The sequence below is a fragment of the Lissotriton helveticus genome, chromosome 6 (genome assembly GCF_964261635.1).
Source record: "Lissotriton helveticus chromosome 6, aLisHel1.1, whole genome shotgun sequence".
Classification (NCBI taxonomy): Eukaryota; Metazoa; Chordata; class Amphibia; order Caudata; family Salamandridae; genus Lissotriton; species Lissotriton helveticus.
The window spans coordinates 877,846,972-877,869,716 of NC_136067.1; the positions used below are offsets into that span (position 1 = coordinate 877,846,972).

At 45.3% G+C, this 22,745-nt stretch overlaps 1 protein-coding gene across 2 annotated transcripts in view; it reads left to right on the plus strand.

Moving 5' to 3' along the window:
- The window catches only part of MCM9 (minichromosome maintenance 9 homologous recombination repair factor), a 352,109-nt gene extending 332,455 nt beyond the window's left edge, over positions 1–19,654 (plus strand). For both annotated transcript variants that reach the window (XM_078648476.1, XM_078648477.1), the window contains one exon: positions 16,892–19,654. In XM_078648476.1, the coding sequence (XP_078504602.1) occupies positions 16,892–18,638 (1,747 nt within the window). In that variant the 3' untranslated portion in view covers positions 18,639–19,654. The remainder of the gene's footprint in view (positions 1–16,891) is intronic.
- Positions 19,655–22,745: the final 3,091 nt, after the last annotated feature.

Here is a 22,745-nt window from a genome sequence, read left to right on the forward strand (position 1 = left end):
TGTCTTCTTTCGTTGGCCAACACAGTAATTGACAGTTTTCATCCCTTGTTTAACCTTGACTCTTTTCAAAGGAGCCCACATATCGATTGTGGATGTGATGTTTTAAGCAAGTGCGTTATTCATACAGTGCATGGTCACCTGCAGAGATCATGGCCTTACACTGAAAAATAAACAAGTAAAACGGGGAAGGCAGCTATGCGAACAAAAGCATCTTATGGCTTATACCAAAGGTGGTGTGACTGACCATTACACAAAGTTCAAAGAAACCCTTTATGACAATACAACAGAGTTTGACTTGTTACAAGGTTTCTCTTGGGACATATGTAGGATTTTAAAAAATCTGGCTGGTTCACACTTTTAAATGGTCTGGTGCATTTGAACTCCCAGAGCATGTGGTTTTCTGGGGAGGTTGGTGTGTTTTATATTGGTTAAGTCAGGAAGGATCTAAGAATGGTCTGACCAGAGTTAATGTGTCTGACATTTGGTTTTCTCAATGTTTTACACATATGCAAGGCCCAAGGTATGGGGCTCTGTTAGGTAGGGGCCCTAGACTGTTTGGTAGAAATCCAAGACTTGGAGATTTACCATGAATTCAAATGCTGGTTTCTTGTCCGATCTGTCTACACAGAAAATAATTGAAGAATTGAAGAAAAGTGCTCTCCAGTGCATTTGAATGTTGTATATGCCGTTTCACTAACCTTAGTGCATGTCACCTTGTTGGAAGGAATAATTGCTGCTCCTCGCCTTTCTCTGTTCTCTAGAAGGCGATTTTGTCTTGGAGATTCGGGTGATTGTCCTGCAGTGTAAATAAGCCATGAGTGTTCCGGAGACATTTTCATGGTAGCGCCTTTAAGTCTTTTTGGCGTTTCTGGAAATAATAGTGGATTAATATTCAATGCTGAAAATGTCTGACTCAACTTGGAGTTTGCCAAGATCATCTTCGAGACTGATAGGTTATGGCTGATAGTTAACTTTTAACTTGGGGATCTGATGGATCTTTAATGTAAGAGGCTGAAACCTTTATGAAGTGAATCCATATTTTTGTTTGCAAGCTTTGAGGACTGCAAAGGGTCTTTATTTTGGCAATTCTTATACAGCTAAAGGTATTTGTTGTCCAATTTTTTAGGAAGAGACTCGCAGCAATGCACAGTTTTGCTCAATAAGAAGAATATCAAGCTGCTGACCACTCAATTTTTAGGAGCCCTCAACAACAACTACCTTCTGCCACTGCCTGCACACCTTCAATTCACTGTTCACACCTCAGCCGCCATCTGCATGTCCTGCGGCTTCACACAATCTAAGCCATTGTAACACCTCTTTGGTCACACTCTGCACACATTTTGCCATTCTCAGCACAGCTTGTGCACAGTTGTGTATTAACCACCTTCTCCCCTATATCATGGGGAGCTATTTCGCAGGCACTAGGTCTACTACTGAAGTACCGGGTTATTTAGAACCCAGCGGTGCCAGGGGACACACCCGAAGACTTCGGATTCTCCTGTCTCAGACTACAGAAACACAGAAACTTCTTGGTGACGTCAAAGATCACATTTATTGGCTGCAGCCAGTAACAGGTATCCTAGAAGTACAACACGGTGTATGTTCTCAGGAGACTGCTCCCCTTACAAAGCCAGCCATCCCTTTTTATACAAAATATTATGCTTCAGGCAAACATTCCTTATTTTACAGTTGCTCATTCGCATATTTCTTCGACAAAGAAAAAGCAGATTCATGATGACAAGCCCATTTTCAGTTTGTCCAGCCCAAAATCAATTACCCGGCAAGATCCAACACTTTTCATCAGATAATCGGACGGACCCCTAATAAAACTGGGCACCTCCTCATCGTAAAGCAGGCCATAAAGAAGGGAATAGAGACAGGTGTGTGTAAGATTAGACATAGTTGTATGCAAGGAAGGGTTTATGGTATGTTGTGCCTTGATCCCTAATCTCGATCGGCCACTGGGAGAGGAACTGACCGAACAGGTTTGGCTTCGGGCAATGGAGTCAGCTTGCCCAGGTCACACAGAAGTCAGCTGAAGGTGTACGTGTCCCAAAAGGCTCATTCGGCCTTAGTCATCGACCTATGTGAGGGCAACCAATAAATGTCTGCCGTATACAAAATGGAACCCCAGGGTTCAGAACAGAATCCCTAGTTTCATGTTGATTTCGTTACTTGAATACGCCAAAAAAACTTGTATATAGTATACTCGTCATTCTCGGTCTGCTGATACCAACATCGTCATGATATGACGATGTTTATGACACGGGTCCCGAATCCACGGAACCTCAGACCCTCCTTTTGCCCTTACATAGGCAATAACCTATACTCACGCTAATCTGAGTCCAGGTCTATATTCATAAAATCATTGAGATGTTGTTGTAGCATCATCCTATTATTTAGCTCATCTCTCGATACAGGTTTCCTTACACACGATGTAGCACAGAGGCCACATATAGCAGGAGCACACTGTACGCACAGACAGAACAGGAAAAGAATGGCTAAGATCATCCCACTGACCATCAGAATCTTCCATCCCCAGGTGGATACCAGTTCCCAGAACCACCCCATCAAAGACCAATCTCCTTTATCCACATGAATAGATTCGGAGATCTTATGCAGTTTGGAAATGGCCTGGTACACTGTTGGAGCATTATCTGGAATGAAAACACAGCAACTTGATTGGATCACTTTACATACCCCACCTCGGTCTGCAAGTATGACATCTAGTGCAACCCTGTTCTGAGGAGTCATAAGACGATCCGACTGGGGCTCAGCAGTCAAGTTACTAAGGGCACCGGCAGTTTCAACTACGGTGTACTCAACCACCTTCGTCAATTGCCTTATGTTCCTGCTGTTAACCATAGGTCCCCAAAACGGCAGAAAACCCTTCGAGAAATCTCCCAATTCTTGTCCAGCAGTATCTTCCTTACTGAAGACACTTCTAACTACTCTTGTCTTGTGGTAATCTGCCGCAGCTGTGTAGGTGGGAGGCAACAGGAACGAAACAAAACATGTGCCCGAGAAGTCAGGGGGCTACCAGGTGTATGCTCTATCGTAGCAGATGAAATAGGTACCTTTAGCTGCTAAGAATGAAGGGGAAATCTGGGACGCAAAGACATACGTCTCATTGCAGATACTCTTCCCTAGCTGAGCTCTGGGATTTTTGCCATTACCTTACAGACATAGATGACCCTGATGGGGTACAACCCAAATCGGGGAGGATCTTTTTGCTCGCTGGTTCTCACCCAGACCAACTCCATATCCGGTTACGTTCCATCCAATATATGCTAGTGTCTCATCTCTCGGGATAGTCTCATAGGAAGTAGCTCCTCCAATCATATCTACTATGCCCTTAACTAGAGCACTATTCTTTGGATTATCCTTTACAGAACGTAGGGGGTGGACTTCGCGAGCATAGATGAACATCGTTCTGTATGCCCACACAGAACCATTATGGCTGAATGGCAGGACCAGATAAGGGATACCTTTATCAGTAGTATGAGGCATAAGACCACACACCCAACAGTTAGTCGTGTTCACTACTAATTGGTGTTGGTGCAAAAGCTGAACGAAGGAGTTATTGACGAACTCTAGTCTTCTAACGGACTCATGTTCAGGTAGAGGGTGAAAAGAATGTGAGGAAACAGTAGAAGGAGGTATGGGCTGTGTAGTGGGTGCAAATGTCACTCGAAAAGAGAATAAGACATATCCTATTAAAAACATAATTGCACTGAGCATCATGAAAATGCATAATATCAAAAAACGTTTTCTGGTCATCATTATACACATTTTGGCCTTAAAGTTCATCTCTTTGTCAGGTCTCTCCATCTCGAAAAACTCCATCCTCTAACCTTGGTGCTCGCGGAGGTAGGGTGTTCCGTGCTAAGGAATGCGCCTGTCAGTCCAAGGGAAACGCCCAAGAACCAACCAGAACCGTCGACCTTGTGTCTTCGGCTTGCACTCCAAAGACTTGTCGCCCGCGACCCTACAGCTGAACCCGGATGATGGTTCGAAAAACAAAAATCAAAATAGTTTCTCAGATGAGAGAGCTGCACTTTCAAAAATAGCAAAGAAAAAGAATTTGTCTATTTGTCCATAGTTTTCGGCCTCAGGTTATAACGGCTTTTCCCAGGTAACGTCTGGTTTTGGAATAAGAGTTCGGGCTCGGTAGTGTCCAATCGAACTGATGGTGGCACGGCGTCTTGCAAAAGATTGTCACTTTCACGCTCAGAATTTGTCTCAATTAACCGTGCATCGCTGAAAGGCAGAAAACGAGGCACAGTCTCAGTCTCAGAGTCAGCAATACCCTCCTGGACCCACCGGTCGTACGGCAGAGGCAAAGGGACCCTCTTACAATGCACGCCATGGATCCAGTTCTTCTTTCCTTGCACTCGCACTGCAGATCTCGTTGACAAAAGGACTAAGTAGGGGCCGATCCAACGGGGCTGATCATTCTTTGTCCGCTGGAAATTCTTTATTAGGACCCACGATCCAGGATCGATGACGTATCCTGGATCTTCAGAAACCTGAGGCAAAGTATTGTGTACCTGTTGGTGTAAAACACGTAATTTAGCCGTCAAATCATATAAGTAATCCAGCAGTACAGGGTGTTCAAACTCACAGAATTTTGTCGGCCTTGGCACTCCCCATATGTTGGCCGGGCGACCAAACACGATCTCGTACGGACTAAGTCCCACTCGTGAATGCACAGTCATTCTTGTCGATAAAAGTGCTAATGGTAAAGCATCGGGCCATTTAAGACCAGAGCTCGCTTGTATTTTGGCCAGTTTAAGTTTTAGAGTGCCATTGTAGCATTCTACTAGTCCAGCTGAATGGGGGTGATTTGCAGCGTGAAACATTTGGCGTATACCTAGCCCTTCGCATACTCTCTTCATCACTCGACCCACAAATTCACTCCCATTATCACTCCAGACCATTCTCGGCAAGCCGAATCTAGGGAAAAACTCTTTGACAAGTGCTTTGGCTGTGGATAAGGCAGTATTGTCTTTCAGGGGATATGCTTCTACCCATCTTGAAAAGGCACAAACAACAACGAGTACGTATTTCAATTTGTTGCACCTCTCCATGTGGATGAAATCTAGCTGCAAAACCTCGAACGGATACGTTGGAGGCGCAAAATGACCAGCTGGAGTTGGAGTTCCCTTACCAGGATTGTGTTTCAGACAAACCATGCAATTTTTGACCACATTCTCTGCACACTTGGGAATTCCAGCATTTTGCCATCCTGGAGCCAACAACTTACAGATCCCTTTCACACTGATGTGGGCCATTCCATGCGCCATTGTAACCACTGCAAGCACGTATGCATCGGGTAGCAACCATCGCTGATGCTTTGACAATTCAACCCAACAACCATTTGCATCCAATTTACCCGTACTCTCTCTCCACACACTCAATTCTTTCTCTGTAGCTTCAGCTTGAATAGACTTCACACTTTCTATCGTGTCTTCACACATTCCAACGTCACCAATCCATCTTGCAGGGCCCGCAACATACATTCGACTCATCACATCTCTTGCCGTTTCTTTCGCAACTTCCTCAGCAAATGCATTACCGCGACCAACGTCGTCAGTAACCTTCTTATGTGCACTGCACTTCACAATTGCGACTTGCAACGGCAAAGTAAGTGACTCAAGGAGCTCATTCACCAACTGACCATGCTGTATCTTAGTTCCATGCGAAGTCAGAAACCCACGCTCTTTCCACAATCGTCCAAAACTATGAGCCACACCAAACGCATACTGGCTGTCAGTATATATGGTCACTTTCATTCCTTTTGATAATACACACGCTCTCGTAAGTGCAATCAACTCTGCTGCTTGAGCTGAATGATGTGGGATACGTGCAGCTTCAACAATTGTATGCAAAGTCGTAACAGCATATGCCGCAGTCGTATCACCATTCGGAAGCTTGAAGCATGAACCATCCACCCATAAGGTACCATCACACTTCACAAGAGGAGTGTCCCTAAGATCTACTCTCCCTTTCGTTTCCTCTTCTGTCCTGAGAAAGCAATCATGCTCTTCAACAACATCTGTCTCTATTGAAATCGGCAATAACGTGGCTGGATTCATCGTATTGCATCTCTTTATGTGCACATGACTTGCTAAAAGTGTCAGTTCATAACCTGACAATTGAGCACTAGTTAAGTGCTGTGTCTTGGTCCTGTTTAACAAGGTATCCACTGCATGTGGAACCATTACAATCAACGTATTATTCATCACCAAACCAGCAGACTGTCGAATAGAAACAGCTGCTGCCGCCGTGGCTCTCAAACAACTCGGCAACGCTCTAGCTACCGGATCCAAAGTCGACGAGAAATACGCACATGGACGCTGCTTGTCCGCAAAAGACTGTGTCAGCACTGACAATGCACATCCTTCTTTCTCGTGGACATACAGTGTAAAGGGCTTACTGTAGTCGGGGGTACCCAGCACAGGAGCCGAACACAATGCATTACGCAATTCGGAAAAACTTTTCTGACAATCTTCAGACCACGGAAGGGGATTTGGCGTATCTTTACAAGTTAATGCCACCAAACTTAATGCTGGTAAGGTGTCCATTGTGAGGCTGTGACCGAACGCTGTTGGGTAGCGTAACTGCGCCGCCAGCAGTCCAATTTTTAATCTTCCCGTTTTCTTATTTATTTTTGTTTTATTTTTGATTATACCTTGTTTTTAGCTGCCGCGCTGTGCCTGGCCCTCACTCCCACACTAAAACCTTGGAAGATCACCGCTACTTTGGCGGGCCCGGTTCTGGGGTGGTGGAGTCCATCTTGGGTAGGCTGTGAAGCGCGCCGCCGCCATTTTGGTGCAGGTACTCAGGAGATTCATTCTCCGAGGTTTCGCCGGACTATTTAAGGCGGAACCGTGTCTGGGACAGCCTGGTAAGGTGTCCATTGTGAGGCTGTGACCGAACGCTGTTGGGTAGCGTAACTGCGCCGCCAGCAGTCCAATTTTTAATCTTCCCGTTTTCTTATTTATTTTCTTATTTATTTTTGATTATACCTTGTTTTTAGCTGCCGCGCTGTGCCTGGCCCTCACTCCCACACTAAAACCTTGGAAGATCACCGCTACTTTGGCGGGCCCGGTTCTGGGGTGGTGGAGTCCATCTTAGGTAGGCTGTGAAGCGCGCCGCCGCCATTTTGGTGCAGGTACTCAGGAGATTCATTCTCCGAGGTTTCGCCGGACTATTTAAGACGGAACCGTGTCTGGGACAGCCTGGTAAGGTGTCCATTGTGAGGCTGTGACCGAACGCTGTTGGGTAGCGTAACTGCGCCGCCAGCAGTCCAATTTTTAATCTTCCCGTTTTCTTATTTATTTTTGTTTTATTTTTGATTATACCTTGTTTTTAGGTGCCGCGCTGTGCCTGGCCCTCACTCCCACACTAAAACCTTGGAAGATCACCGCTACTTTGGCGGGCCCGGTTCTGGGGTGGTGGAGTCCATCTTGGGTAGGCTGTGAAGCGCGCCACCGCCATTTTGGTGCAGGTACTCAGGAGATTCATTCTCCGAGGTTTCGCCGGACTATTTAAGGCGGAACCGTGTCTGGGACAGCCTGGTAAGGTGTCCATTGTGAGGCTGTGACCGAACGCTGTTGGGTAGCGTAACTGCGCCGCCAGCAGTCCAATTTTTAATCTTCCCGTTTTCTTATTTATTTTTGTTTTATTTTTGATTATACCTTGTTTTTAGGTGCCGCGCTGTGCCTGGCCCTCACTCCCACACTAAAACCTTGGAAGATCACCGCTACTTTGGTGGGCCCGGTTCTGGGGTGGTGGAGTCCATCTTGGGTAGGCTGTGAAGCGCGCCGCCGCCATTTTGGTGCAGGTACTCAGGAGATTCATTCTCCGAGGTTTCGCCGGACTATTTAAAGCTCCACTCTCTTCAACGCGCAGCGGTGACGCGCAGGAGAGGCGCCTTCCCTGCGCCTGAGTCGTGCCAGAGTCCTGCCCGTCTGCGCCACGTAGGCGGCCGGGGCAGGACGGCTGGCATTCTGTTCGATCTCTGGGCCAGCTGCAGACTGCGACTTAGTATGCTTACTTACTCCAGTTCCGAGCTGCGTTCTCTCCGTCCTCCGTATGGTCTCTGTCATCATGTATTCCCGGGAGGAATGGTTTTGAGGAAAGGCTGCAGCGATTGCGGCTGGCGCCTTCCTGATCGTAAACACTTCACACAGGTCAGTCCATCTACTCACCATCAATGTTTACTTCTTAATACTAGATCCCTACCTGGCCATGCTATAGATATCTGGAATCTGTTACAGGACTCGCAGATATCCTGTTTATTCCTGACGGAGACTTGGCTGTCTGACTCTTCCGCCCCCGATTTGGCAAATGCCGTACCCTCCGCTTACAATATATTTAGGAAAGACAGATCATCTGGTAGAGGCGGTGGAGTGGCGATCATAGTTAATAAGAACATAGCATGTCGCACCTTCCCTGTAGATAATATACAGGGCAGTGAAGCCTTGGGCTTCACTCTTCAGCTCTCGTCTTCCCAGGCTTGTACGGGTATTCTTGTATATAGACCACCAGGCTCAGTGGGGCCGTTTTTAGAAGACCTGCAGGCAGCCCTATCGACTCCATGCCTTAGATCTAATCACTGCCTTTTATTGGGTGATCTCAATATTCATATGGATAACAGTTTAGACCCAGACACTCAAAAACTGTTGGACATTACTTCTGTGCTCGGTTTATTTCCCTATGTGGTAGGACCGTCCCACAACAAAGGCCACACGCTGGATCAGATTTTTTCTACTCTTCCTATAGGTGTCGATCCTCCTCTGCCAGTTTTGTGGTCGGACCATTTTCTTATTTCCTTTTCCTTCCCTAGTATTGCTTCAACACGGTCTAAACCTGCTGGGTCGTCAAGGCATCTCTCTAAATCCTTCCATCTTCTTACTAGAGAGACGCTATCGAACGCCTTAATTAATTTTCCCTGTCCTACCTCTGACAACCTAGAGGATTATACTGCTCTTTTTCATAAATGGCTCTCAGAGTGTCTGGAGAGCCTGGTCCCGGACAAGAAACAAAATTCTGCCAATAAGAGGACATCTGCCCCATGGTTTACTCCTCAGCTAAAAAAAGCAAGACAAGATCTCAAAAAAGCTGAAAGAGCATGGAGGCGATCCTATGATCACTCTGAGAAGCAGAATTTTAAGGCACTGACTAGAGCCTACCATAAATCAATTTGGGCAGGTAAAAAATCTTACTTGGAATTCCGAATAAATGAGGCGGAGCAATCCTGTAAAGAACTTTTTAGGGTGGTAAAAGATTTTACCTCTCCATTCGCTTATACCCCGACCCATGCTCACTCTGAATCCTGGCTGAGGGAACTGGCTGTCTATTTTGTACAGAAAATCACCACTTTTCAAGATTCCCTCCAATCTACTTTTCAGCAGCACACTGTGAGTTTGGGGTGCCCTTTGACAGACCATGGTCCTTTCTTGTGTGATTTTCCTCCATTGGATCATGCGAGTTCTCTTGACATCTTGGCAAATCTCAAATCTGGATCTCCACAGGATCCTTGCCCTGCCAAGTGTTTGGCAAATATGGCACCAGTGCTAAATGACTTGGTTAACCCCATCTTGAATCTGTCGCTCTCATCCGGGGTAGTTCCTAAGGTTTGGAAGAGCGCCATGATCCTGCCACTCTTGAAGAAACCAGCACTCGACCCTTTAGTCCATGCCAATTACAGACCTATTTCCCTACTCCCTGCTCTGGCGAAAGTGACTGAGAGGTTTGTCCACAGATCTATTTCTAACTTCATCGAGGAAAATGGTCTGTTGCATAGTACTCAATTCCTTGAAGTCACAGACGCCATCAGGGAGGAGCTGGATGCTGGAAGGAAAGCTGTATTGGTCATGCTTGACTTGTCGGCGGCATTCGACACCGTCCCCCATGCGCTGCTCCTCTCTAGACTCTGGGACTTTGGTCTGCGGGGGACGGTGTGGAGTTGGCTCAAATCCTTCTTAGCCGACCGCCGACAGACAATCTGGGCGCCTCCTTACTCTGCCGAGATGTCACCGCTAGAAGTGGGGGTTCCCCAAGGTTCCATCTTGAGCCCCCTCCTTTTTAACATCTTTATGGCTCCTCTGGCGGTGGTGGCGGAGTCTTTCGGCGCCCGGATTGTCACCTATGCCGACGACACCCAGCTCCTGTTTGTAAGCAACAGGGATGGTCTGTTTGATGATGCTCAGATTAGGGGTTGCTTGAGCGCGGTTTTCGAGTGGTTTGGACGTCATGGACTGAAGTGCAACTCCGACAAGTCGGAGTTGCTCTTCTTTGGTTGTACTTCCGAGCCTGATTGGAAGCCCTGGTGCCCGCAGGATATGTTCCCTCCCGCCAGTTTATCCTTGAAGGCCAAAAATTTAGGAGTTATCATCGACAGCAACTTATCTTTCGGACCACATATTTCCTCTCTCATTGGGAAATGTTTTGGCATCCTTCGGATGCTTCGTAAATTTCTCCCTCTAGTGTCCATCCAGCATAGGAAAATCATTGTCCAGGCACTGGTAGGCTCTAGGCTGGATTACGAGAACGTTTTATTTTTGGGACTTCCCAAATATTTGGTTAGGCGTCTACAAATTGCCCAGAATTCTGCGGCCCGAGCTATTTTCGGCCTTCCAAGAAGAGCTAGAGCCACTGATCTTCTTTCAACTTTACATTGGTTACCTATTGCCAAAAGGATTCTTTTTAAAACACTGACCACGACTTTCAAGGCCTTACATGGTATAGGCCCTAAATATATTTCAAAACGATTGTCCTGGTATCAGCCCTCTAGATCTCTTAGATCTTCGTCCCTATCAAAAATGATTGTTCCCATCATCAAGCGCGCTAGAGCAGGAGGACGGTCCTTCCGCTATTTAGCTCCTCATGCCTGGAATGACCTCCCGATTTCTCTAAGACAGGCTTCTAGCCTACTCTCCTTCCGAAAGGCCCTTAAAACATGGCTTTTCTCTTAAACTGGTGCTGCTTTTCCCGCTTTTACATGTCCCCTCAGTGTTATGTTCTCCCTTCTTTGGTGGGTACCTTCGATAAAGCGCCGGGATACTCCGTGGAGTGGCCGTGCGCTATAGAAGTATAAAAATAACATAACATAACATAACCAAAGGTTTGGCCAGCAGGGAAAAAATTTGTATCCATTGTCTGCAATATGATGTGATACCCAAGAAAGCACGCACTTCTCTCTGTGTAACTGGTACACTAATTTTTGCAATTGCTTGAATTCGTTCTGGGGTCAATCTCCTTCCCTCCTTCGATAAGAAATGACCTAAGTAGGTCACTTCTTGTCGACAATACTGTGTGGTGCAAATCAGACAAACGACGCAACAACGACAAGGTGGCTTCTTTACAAATTTCCTCAGTATCTGCAGCGACTAACACATTGTTTACATACTGAATAAGAGCAGCACCATCAGGTAAGACAATCGTATCAAGCTGTGCTTTCAAAGCCTGACTATATATTGATGGACTCTCACAATAGCCTTGAGGAGCGCGCTTGAACCGAAAACTGCGACCTCCTAAACAGAAGCCGAAAATATCCCTACTCTCCTCGGCAATCGGGATGCTGAAAAAGGCATTTTTCAGGTCAACCACCGAGAACCAAGTGGCGGAAGCTGGAATCATCGTCAATAATGCAGTGATATCAGGAACAACTGGAAACTGTGGTACAACTATTTTATTCACCTCTCTAAGATCAATTACAAACCTGTAAACAGGTGGTTGAGAGGAGTCAGTACGCTTCAGAACAGGCAGAACAGGACTATTGCAAACGTTACCTCTTGTCTCTTCAATTATATCTTTTTCGATCAAATCATAAATGATCGCTAGCAACGCCCTTTCACCTTCACTAGAGATCTTGTATTGGGGAATGCGTGGCATTTTAACGTTCGATTTCAACGTCACAACATATGGCGGTATCTCCAAAAGACCCACGTCATTAGGACCAGTAGCCCACAGAATATCAGGAAGAGACGACAATTCTGCCGGAAGTTTATCCTTTGACAAATACATCGGGGAGACCACTTTCTTACCCAATGTGAGTTGTACTCCCGAAGGAGAACGATACAATGTTGCATACAAGCTTTTCAACAGATCCAATCCTAACAAGTTCTCCCCACGTCAGAATGAGGGGTGCTTCGAATTCACAAGGTCCAACAGAAAGAGACATAGGACTAGAAATTGGGTTCCTAACCGGGGCGCCAGAAAAACCTACTGAAACATTCGCCTCGCCCGACAAAGGTGCGCCAGGGAGTTTAGAGTGCATAATAGAACTCTTCGTAGCACCAGTATCCAACAGAAAAGGCTCTGACACACCTGATGTAATCACCTCAACATAAGGTCCACTCTGATCTACTGGAACTGAAACAACTCCCTCTCTTTGTCTATGGCTGTCCTAGCAATCATCACCTTCCATATTCTCACCTTTTGCATAGTAGTCATCAGCATAGTACTGAGTCGTCCTACCAGACGCGTTATTCTGCTGATCAAAACTATTCATTGAATTTTGTGGAGGAAAGGGACGTGCGTTCCGGGGGAAACCTCCACGTCCTCTACCTCTAGGAGCTTGTGGAGCACCCCGACCCCTTGCGCTAGGAACACCATTCATACGCTGCAACAAAACAGGGCAACTACTTTTAAAATGGCCCTCCTCTTTGCAATATGCACATTGATTAGGGCCTACAGGAAAACGTTGTTGAAAAGGCTCGAACCTTTGCGAGTTTCTCTGAATCTGCTGAGGTTGCTGATAATCACGCTGATTACTACGGGGCGGATACGCTTGCTGCAAAAGAACCTTTGTCTTCAACTCTTTAGTCTTCTTGTCTGCTCTATCCTTCTCATCCTTATCCCTATTTTCGTAGTACTGTGCAGTGGCCAATATCTGTGCTGAAGAGGAAACGGCCCACGAACTCTCTGAATCTTTCAATTTCTTACACAACTCGGGAAGTAAATTATGCACAAATTTGTCAACGAACAACCGTTAGCCACCTTCTGTACTCATGTCTTGTCCACTGTGGTCAATAAACGTCTCTTCAAACCTAGTGAAGAAATCAGACACGGTTTCCTCTTTCTTCTGCTTGCATGCAGACAATTTATCCCAATTTACACGCATCGTAGGCATTACAGTCTTCATTTAAGTAACGATCTTACCAGGGAGTTCTGCTACTGAAGGCTCAGGTTTAGCACCGCCTACTTGTCTGTCATTTGCCGCACTAATATTAGCCCATGTGTCACCTAACTCCTGCGCATGATCCGTGTGACGAATCAAACCCTACAAAGGCTGTGAGACCACATTTCCAAACAACATGTCTATATCAGCTAAATTCATAACACATGAGTCTGCAGTCTGTGATAATTCCTTATAATAACCTGCAGGATTCTTACGGGGGTCAGGTAAGGTCTGTTTAAAAGCCAAAACTTCCGCTCGCTTCCATGGAACATGTACCCAAACACGCTGAAAATGAGGCTGGACAGGTGGATTAGCGGTTGGATCCCCTTCTTTCCAAACTGGGGGAACTTCTCTCATTGGATATTGTCGCACCTTTCTCAGGCTCAAACAACGACAGAGAAATAGTCTCACTCCTAAATGACAACAATGTCGCAACTGCTCTCTCCACATCGAACCCACAATTGTGCCTTTCGCAAACTCGAACCGTACACGACACAACTCAGGCGGATTGGGTTCCAAATCGTTATCCTCCAATTCTTCACCAAGAAAAGCACACATTTTATCAAAAACATATCTCTGCTTCGGTGCTTCCCATTGGCGGAAGACATCCATAACAGACTCTAACTCATATCTTGTGGGGTCAGTAACCCATTTATGCGCCAAATGATCCAATATTTCCCGCTCTCTAGAATCAGGCAATTGACTACGCAACTGCTTACGCATTGAAACAGGGGTCATGCTTGATGCCCCAAAGAAAGGAGATAGAAGACTAGCAACAGTATCAGTCATCCTCTGTCGAACGGAAGGAGAAGTCGACAAAAGAACAGGAGGAAAAACAGAATGAGACAAAGCAGGCGCAGAGGCAGTATCAGAAGGAATATCGGAGAAAGTAGTCGATACAGTAGGCAAAATCGTAGGAAGTACAGGCAGAGCAGGTAGCAAAGTCGGCGGCCCTTGAGAAGGCTGCACCATAGCAGTAGGAGCCAACTGAAGAGGAGCTGGCGGCTGTGCAATAGCAAGGGGCAAAGCAACCAGAGGTTGTGCCACTAAAGGTTGCGGAGGTGCTGTTGCACTCTGCGCATAAGGGGGTGGCGAACTCAACAAATGAGACATTAAAGGATCTTTCTCAAGTTCCTTTGCTGCATCTTGTTGAAGAGGTGGCAAAACTGGGTAGCATTTATCAATCGCCATTTTACGTTGCCTGTGCAACTGCTCACTCGTTTGTTCTTCCTCATTATCTTTAAACTGCATGGCAGCTTGCATTATCGAGATACCCTTTTCTCTTTTATTTTTCTTCGCTAATTTAATTTCTCTCTGTTTGGCTTCCTTTCGCCATAGGCGGAAAGAGTCAAACATCGCCGGCTGGGCTTTCTTCTTAAAAAGTCTAACCTCTAGATTATCTAGAATTTCTGTGTCAAAACTACCATATCGGGGCCATTGAAGGATACCGTCCCTTTTTGAGTAACAAATCCATACTTCGTTATATGCGATGGGGCCCACGCCATGCTTCACATAGAGTTCATAGCTTGGAGTTCCAATCGGAGGAACCGGACACGAGTCCTCCAATCGGGAATCCCTATTTCGACCACAACAAAACAAATTTCCAAGTCTGCTAAGACCAGGCATCTTCGCTCACTAGTCTAGCTTCAAACTTCAAAGAATTATCGAATACGATAGTCTTGTGAATACACAAGTCCCTCGGCTTTGGTACTTGCAAGTTCCAAATCAAAGATCCCAAGGGGATACCCAAAAACTAAGGATTGGGAGACGCTCCACTCATACTTAACTGAGGTATCGATGACGTCACCAGAAGACTCGTCTATCGTCTCGCTCTACAAATCATCAAAGGGTCCAAGACAGGGCGATAGTCAGGGCAGCAGTGCTTCGTAGCCGTCGGAAAGCGGGGAAGCTCGCAGCAAAGACTTTCGGACCACGACGACATACAGGGGTCGATGAAGTGGTTGGCCTTCCTCCAGAATTTTCACACGAAGCTCCTCACAAACCTCAGGCTTGGACCGGTACCGCTGAAATCGCCCCACATTGGGTGCCAAATGAAGTACCGGGTTATTTAGAACCCAGCTGTGCCAGGGGACACACCCGAAGATTTCGGATTCTCCTGTCTCAGACTACAGAAACACAGAAACTTCTTGGTGACGTCAAAGATCAAATGTATTGGCTGCAGCCAGTAACAGGTATCCTAGAAGTACAACACGTGTATGTTCTCAGGAGACTGCTCCCCTTACAAAGCCAGCCATCCCTTTTTATACAAAATATTATGCTTCAGGCAAACATTCCTTTTACAGTTGCTCATTCGCATATTTGTTCGACAAAGAAAAAGCAGATTCATGATGACAAGCCCATTTTCAGTTTGTCCAGCCCAAAATCAATTACCCGGCAAGATCCAACACTTTTCATCAGATAATCGGACGGACCCCTAATAAAACTGGGCACCTCCTCATCGTAAAGCAGGCCATAAAGAAGGGAATAGAGACAGGTGTGTGTAAGATTAGACATAGTTGTATGCAAGGAAGGGTTTATGGTATGTTGTGCCTTGATCCCTAATCTCGATCGGCCACTGGGAGAGGAACTGACCGAACAGGTTTGGCTTCGGGCAATGGAGTCAGCTTGCCCAGGTCACACAGAAGTCAGCTGAAGGTGTACGTGTCCCAAAAGGCTCATTCGGCCTTAGTCATCGGCCTATGTGAGGGCAACCAATAAATGGCTGCCGTATACAAAATGGAACCCCAGGGTTCAGAACAGAATCCCTACTTTCATGTTGATTTCGTTACTTGAATACGCCGAAAATACTTGTATATAGTACATTCGTCATTCTCGGTCTGCTGATACCAACATCGTCGTATATGACATGGGTCCCGAATCCACGGAACCTCACTACCAATACATTATTGAGTTAATTTTTGCTTTAGTTCTATAACCTCATCGACTACATCTGAAGTGTATTTATTTATAATTAATTTATTGTGGGCTAGCATTTATAAGACTACAGTGCAAATGAGGCAGACACCCGCAATGGTATATCTTTTTTAGGGTTTTGCAAACATTTGTAATGCATTTCTGACAATACTTTTGACCATACATTTCAATGAAGCCGGCATAAATATTGCAGAACTCTTTGGAAAGTGCACTTGAGCTATGCTGGTCTCTACTGAGAACTGAGCGTGCCTGGTGCGTTCACTTGATTGGTTAAAGTTTGGTTGCTGTTCAGTGAGCTGAATGATCTACTAAACAAACACAACTGTTATTGGGACTATAGCCATTGTTAACATGTTTCTTGCTGATTTTGACTACGGTGGTCTTCAGCCTGACAACAGGGACTAGGTCAAGCACATGAATCTATGAAACATACGTAAGCTGGAGACCTGTGGCTGAAGGTAGGTAACACTTTACCCTTCAGAAGCAGCGTAGTGCCTTGGGTGCACAAACACACGTTTTATTGTATACTAAATATGTATTTATGTATTATGTTCTCAATAGAATTATTTGAGACTATTTGAAGGTGATACAAAATCCCTTGCCTAAACCTTTCTAAACTTGAATTTATTAATCTTTAGGTAAATGAGTGCAGAGAAGACTGCGCTCATTAGCTGCATGTTAGGGGATAATGTGTGGTAGGGTGCTAAGAGGGGAAAAAAGTGTTTCAAACAAATAAATGCTAATTGTTACTTTTTTTCTATGCAGGCTTCAGAGTGAAAATATGTGTCGCTCACAGGAAGGAGAAAGAAGTGTAACAAACATTACGGCCTCTGCTGTTGAATATGCAGAGGTGAGTGAAGATGTCACCGTGCAGTCAGATGCCTCCAACAAGCGAGAGACCTGTGGCAGGACTGCTGCATTGGTTACAGAGAGTACAGATGTTGGTGCACAGGCATGTTGTCCTACCAGCCAAGAACTTGCCAGGAAGAATATTTCAAGTCTCAAAGACGTAGTCATTGATAACGGCTTGGAATGGTTTGACTCTCTTGAACGCAATGCAGTTGGAAGCGCAAAAAGCACCAGAGTGAGCTCCACAATTACAGAAGATTCTACAGCTAAGAACGCACCAAATGGCGTTAGTGCACTATCAAACAGAGCCCACCCCAAAGGAAACACTGACCCCAGCAAGGGGCAAGATAAAGCCAAAAAGCCACACAAGACTACTTCGCTTAGCATTGATACCTTTGGAAAGGAGCAAGAGTCTGGTTCCAATAGAAAAGAGGCAAAAGGCCATGCATGTCACACTGAACGTAGCAGGGAAAAGGGGTTTGATTTAGCATCTGCAAGCTCTCCTGATTCAGTTGTCACCGAACGTGTCCCAAAGAAACTACGGAAGAAGCACATAGAGGCCCTGAGTGAATTATCCTTAACTGTAGACATGCCTGCTAAACCAGCAACATTTCAGCACCTGGATGACTCCTTGGGTCCTTTGCAGGATGGTAGTTGCGATACTGGGTGTACCTACTCCAGTCTAGCTCACAGTACTCCCAAAGGGGAGAAAGGGCATCATCCTACGTCAAGAAAAAGGGGTCAAGCTAATATGGAGAAAGAGGAAGAGGCAACAGTAAGTTTCCGCAAACCTGAAGAAGTCGGAAGCACCATCCCACCGCTAGCTAAGTTAGGCAGGTTTTCGTTTCAACAAAAGTCAAAACTTGTACATTCTTCTGAAGAAAATACAAACCCACATACTCTTCCCAAAGACTCTGTCAACCCAAATGAATTACCAAAGGAGGCTAGTGTTGAAGAGCATCTGAGGCCAGATTCTAATCCTTCAGCAAAGCTGCGGAAAATCATAGCAGGCAGTTTAGATAATCGAAACGTGCTTGGCCAGGGAAATGTGTGGCAAAGGAAAGGTATTGGAATCGACCAGCAAGACTTGGCTGGAGTGCAGACGGAGATCTCTCAAAACAAACGCAAAGCAGACGTTATGAATTCTACTGGAAGAAGTTCAGTAGGCAGTAACTCTGGAGAGGGGCAGGTTCATAGCCGTCGTGAGCTCCAGGATGATAAAGTAATTCCAAGGAAATCTGAAGAGTTGGCTGCAGTGAAACTTAGGGGCGCTCGCTCAGAACAAAAAACTGGTCTGCCAATTAATGTCACAACTGTGCCTTTGGATAAGTGTGATGAAAAAGATAAATCATCCAGTATTCAAAGTAAGGTAAAGGTGTCTTCCAGTACCCTTGCAAGACTGGCCCAGTTTTCCTTCTCACCACCACCGGATCCAGATCTTAAAAGCCCACCTTCTGTGAAGGATCCATTAGTTACTAAAGAAGCCCAGGGGTTAACTTTGGGGACCCACACTAACACAGGCAACAAGAGAAAATGTTTTGATCTCGAGCCATTCAGCAACAAACTTCTGACATGCCAGTCTCTGTTTAACACTTCTGACTTGGATGATGAGACACTGGAGTATGATTGGGGAGAAGAGATTAAAAAGAAACCAAGGACGTAGCGCTGGCTCCCACGCTGGCAGCCATTCCATGTCTCAGCTTTACTGTAGTCTTATGTTCTCATTGTAGCTATCATGCACTTTTCATTTGTACAGATTTTTTTCAAATTTATTAGTCCGCTTTTGGTGTGTAAAATGATAACCATGCTTGTTTTTTTCTAATTGAAGAAGAGTAGCACTTTTCGATGACAGCACGTGACAGCCATTATGTCCTTTAGGATTTCGGATAAGCCAGAGACGTTTATTTGACAAGCTCGTCGATATGAACTCCCCGACGTGGCATTGCTAATCCCAAGGATGAGAGATCTCTATGGGAAGATGATTGCCTTGTACTTGGTTCACTTACACCTGCACTTCTATATCTTTGCTGTCAGTTAACAATGATTATATATTTCAGGCATGTTAGGTTGAGATGGATGATCCTCCCATAATACGAATCATGATAAGTTTTTGTTACTTTGCTTCTTGTTGTCCTGTAATGATTGGTATGAGTTTGTGTTGCTGTGACTCCCCTTTCTATACCCAATCATCTTGGAAAGAGTAACTTCCAGTCTTTTGTTATCTGCATTTTCCAAGTTTTGTTTTATTTCAGTATCAACAGAAGGAACGGGAAGGAAAGTAATAAGCAGTGTTGATCGATTAGAAACAGTGGTGCAACTCTGGATCTTTTTCACGGCTACGTTCTGTAGCTTATCCTGAAATGTCTGTAGGATCTGTCTGAGTTAACCAATTAAGTGTACAGCATGGTCCACTAAAATGTGTAATTCAATCAATTAGATGCTGGTTCTTCTTGAAACCTTGCAGAAAGGAACACTATTTATTTTTTGGGATTGGTCATTCCATATGAATTTGTTAGGGAGAATGTAACTGATAGGACAGAGCATTACACAAGCCAGTCCCTAAATGGGCCATATACGAATGATGTTTGTCAAAAACGTTATCTTTTTGCAAGCTGTAAATAATAAGGTATTATGTTTTTGCTAGAGCTAAAGCCAAATTAAACTATAACTTTGAAACATTTTTTAGTTTACAATCCTCTGGTAAAGCGTCTTGTGCTTGACCTTGTCTAGAATCCAGCTCTTTTCAGTCATTCCCATAAATAGGCTAACGGATTTTTTCACAATTAGGGGGTTGTAGAGCATGTAATTTCTCTTAGCGGGGATGTATCCTGTTGCGTTTTCACAAATACATTGAAATAGTTATTTAGTGAGCGGTACCCTGGTATGTAGCCCTGATTGTACCGTTGTTTAAGGTCCTACCCACAATTATCATAAGTATGTGATCCTATACTTGCTTTGGGTATCGTGCCGCTAGGTTCCCCTTTTATAACAATGCACTGCCAATTACAGTGTAGTCCTAATGATGTTGAACTAGAGGAAAAGTGTTTGGTATTGGTTGTTGCAGGTGAGAACCTATGTTCCAAATATATTGTTTCCCCTTTAAAATAGCAGTAGACAGAACATGTTGTTACTGTGCTAAATCAGTGTTTTTACTTTCTTTATCTTTCCAGCTCCTCCATGTGTAGCATGTTTGGATCCCCATACCTCGTATACCATTGATAAACCGCGGCTAAAGGATTATGCTGTGCGCTTGATGCAGCGGTGGCCCTTTGCCCTTCCCCTCAAGCATGATTGCATAAGCACCTTTCTTCACTGACTGTTTTAGGTCCAGGCTAGACACAGAGACATCCCACAGTGTGTTGCTTTTAGTGGCAGTCAACCCTGAAAGTAAGGGTGTGAAAAACTATAATTTCAGTGGCATAATTGGACGGAATTCAAAATTGTAAGCGGAGACAGCATTGACCTGAGACAGAGTACCTGAAAGAAGCTGCATCTTCTATAGTTGTCTCAAACAAAGTGGGGGTGAGTTCAAAATGCCATCAGATGATTCAATAAGTGTTGTTGTACACCCACAGCATATTCACTTTCCATGGAGAAGGGAAAAGACATGCATTTTCATCTGCTAGTCCCTGAACATTGAGCAGAGAGAATTAAACTGTTTAGTAAGGAAGATGTATCAGAGCTCCAGACCTTGCCTGAGAAGGTCTAACTCTTGGGTTATGCTAACCAGGGGACCTTTTTCTTTTTTATATCATGACCCTAAAGACTGTTATGCTGAACAGTGGTGACTGACACATCTCTGCTGGGTTTGGGAGGTCATCTGGAAAAAGTAGCGATCAGAGAACTCTAGCAGAGACCTGCCTGTACATCAGGTTGCTAGAGTTATCAGCATTGACGTGACTTTACCCTGGGGAAGCTAGTTCAGGTCCAACCAGACAACACCACCACCACCTTGTGGTACTGCAACAAGCAGGGTGGGATAGCGTTCTGGGTTCTGTGTTATGAGGCTCTGTTCCTCTGGCCTTAGCTGAATCATCAGGGCATTGCCATGATTATATACCACCTGGTGGGATCTTTAAACTCCTCGGTGGACAAAGTGAGCCGGACACACTTAGCCGAGCACGAAATGCAGCTACACTCGGAGGCGTCACAGGGCGTCATTAAGCCATGAAGAGCACCCTTGTTCAATCACTTTATCACCACTGAGGATACGCAGTGTCAACACTTTTGCACATTGAAATTCCCAAGAAGTCTCTATCACGGAAGTTCTTTCTGCCTAGAGTGGAGCACAGGACTCCTGTATGCTTTCCCGCAGCTACTCCTCCTGCCCAAGTTCTAAAGAAGATCAGGAACGACAGGGTCCAAGTCATTCTAGTGGCTCTGGATTGGGCAAGAAGGATGTGGTACCTGGAAATTCTGGGCATGAGCATCTGTCCTCCGATCAGATTACTGCTCCAGGATTGCAACAGCAAGGCAGGGTCCTGAACCCAGGCCTGCTTAGTCAATACAGCCCTATGTAGGGACTGAACGGAGTCAGCAGGCTGCATTCGATCTCCCTGTAAAAGTACTGGAGGTCATTGTGGCAACCAGATATCCTCTAGGAGATCTTTTTAATTCAAAGATTTCCATTAGTTAAGATTACCCCCAATGCGCCAGACAGGATCAGGATATTTTTTCACTAACTTTTCTCTCGCTCATCGGTAGGCGTGCAAAATTGGCTCGATCCAACCTCGGAGTGACATTCGGCCCCACTATAATGGCCACCTCAACTCTTCATTGTCAGTTTCTTTTTTTCTGCACCTTCCGACGTGGCTACAGAGCTTGCTCACTCGATCTCGTTCACCTGACAAACTTCAATTTTTAACCTTTTTTTTTTACTTTTCTAGTGTGCAAGGGACATGACTCCCTGTAAAACAATAGATTTTAAACCCTGTAAGGATTGCCACCAACACATGTCAGTGACGATCCTTCACAAAGTTAGTCGCTAGTGTCTGAGCTCCTCGCATGACTCTGAGTTGTATGACGACTGCAATCAGATCAGTCCAAAGGCCATCCTTGACCATGAAGCCAAGCTGTATATCGCCGAGCATCAGCGGAAGGCGTTGGTCCGGTTTAAAGTTGAGAGCGTTCTTGTTCTCGAGGCTGTATACCAGAGAGTTCATCATTGCACAGGAATTTCTCAAGTCGACGAAAAAGAAGTACAAAAAGGCTTTAACAGTCATTCAGGATGGCCAGGATGCAGCGAAATACGTAATCAGGTTGTGCCTGGACAACACCAACTGTCTGGGTAGGGCAGTTGGTACCAGCAGGGTGCTTTGATAGCACACCCATACCAAAAGCTTCTTGAGTAACATCCAACAATCGCTCATAGACATGCCCTTTGATTGCACCCATTTTTTCAGAGACAATGCGGGCATTGCGCTGGAGCCCTTCAAAGAAAGCAAGCCAGCATTGTGTTCCTTCGGCCTGGCACCATCCGCTCGGAAGTTTCCCCTGCAGTATCATCCCTTCTAGGCTTAGGGAGGGTCTTACAGTGGAGGCCACATCAGACATTGCCTCAGCAACAACGGTCCTCCCAAGCCTTTCGAGGCAAAGCTTGAGAATGCTGCTGACAACGACTAGCACCCCAGGGTCACAAACAACCCTAAACCCCACTGCTGCAAAACTCATTTAGTTTGCCCTCAATAATGCACTGTCCCCAATTCTGATGCCAGATAAGTTATTACCTCCATTCATTTTAACTATGGTAGAAATGTTCATTCCGTTTGCA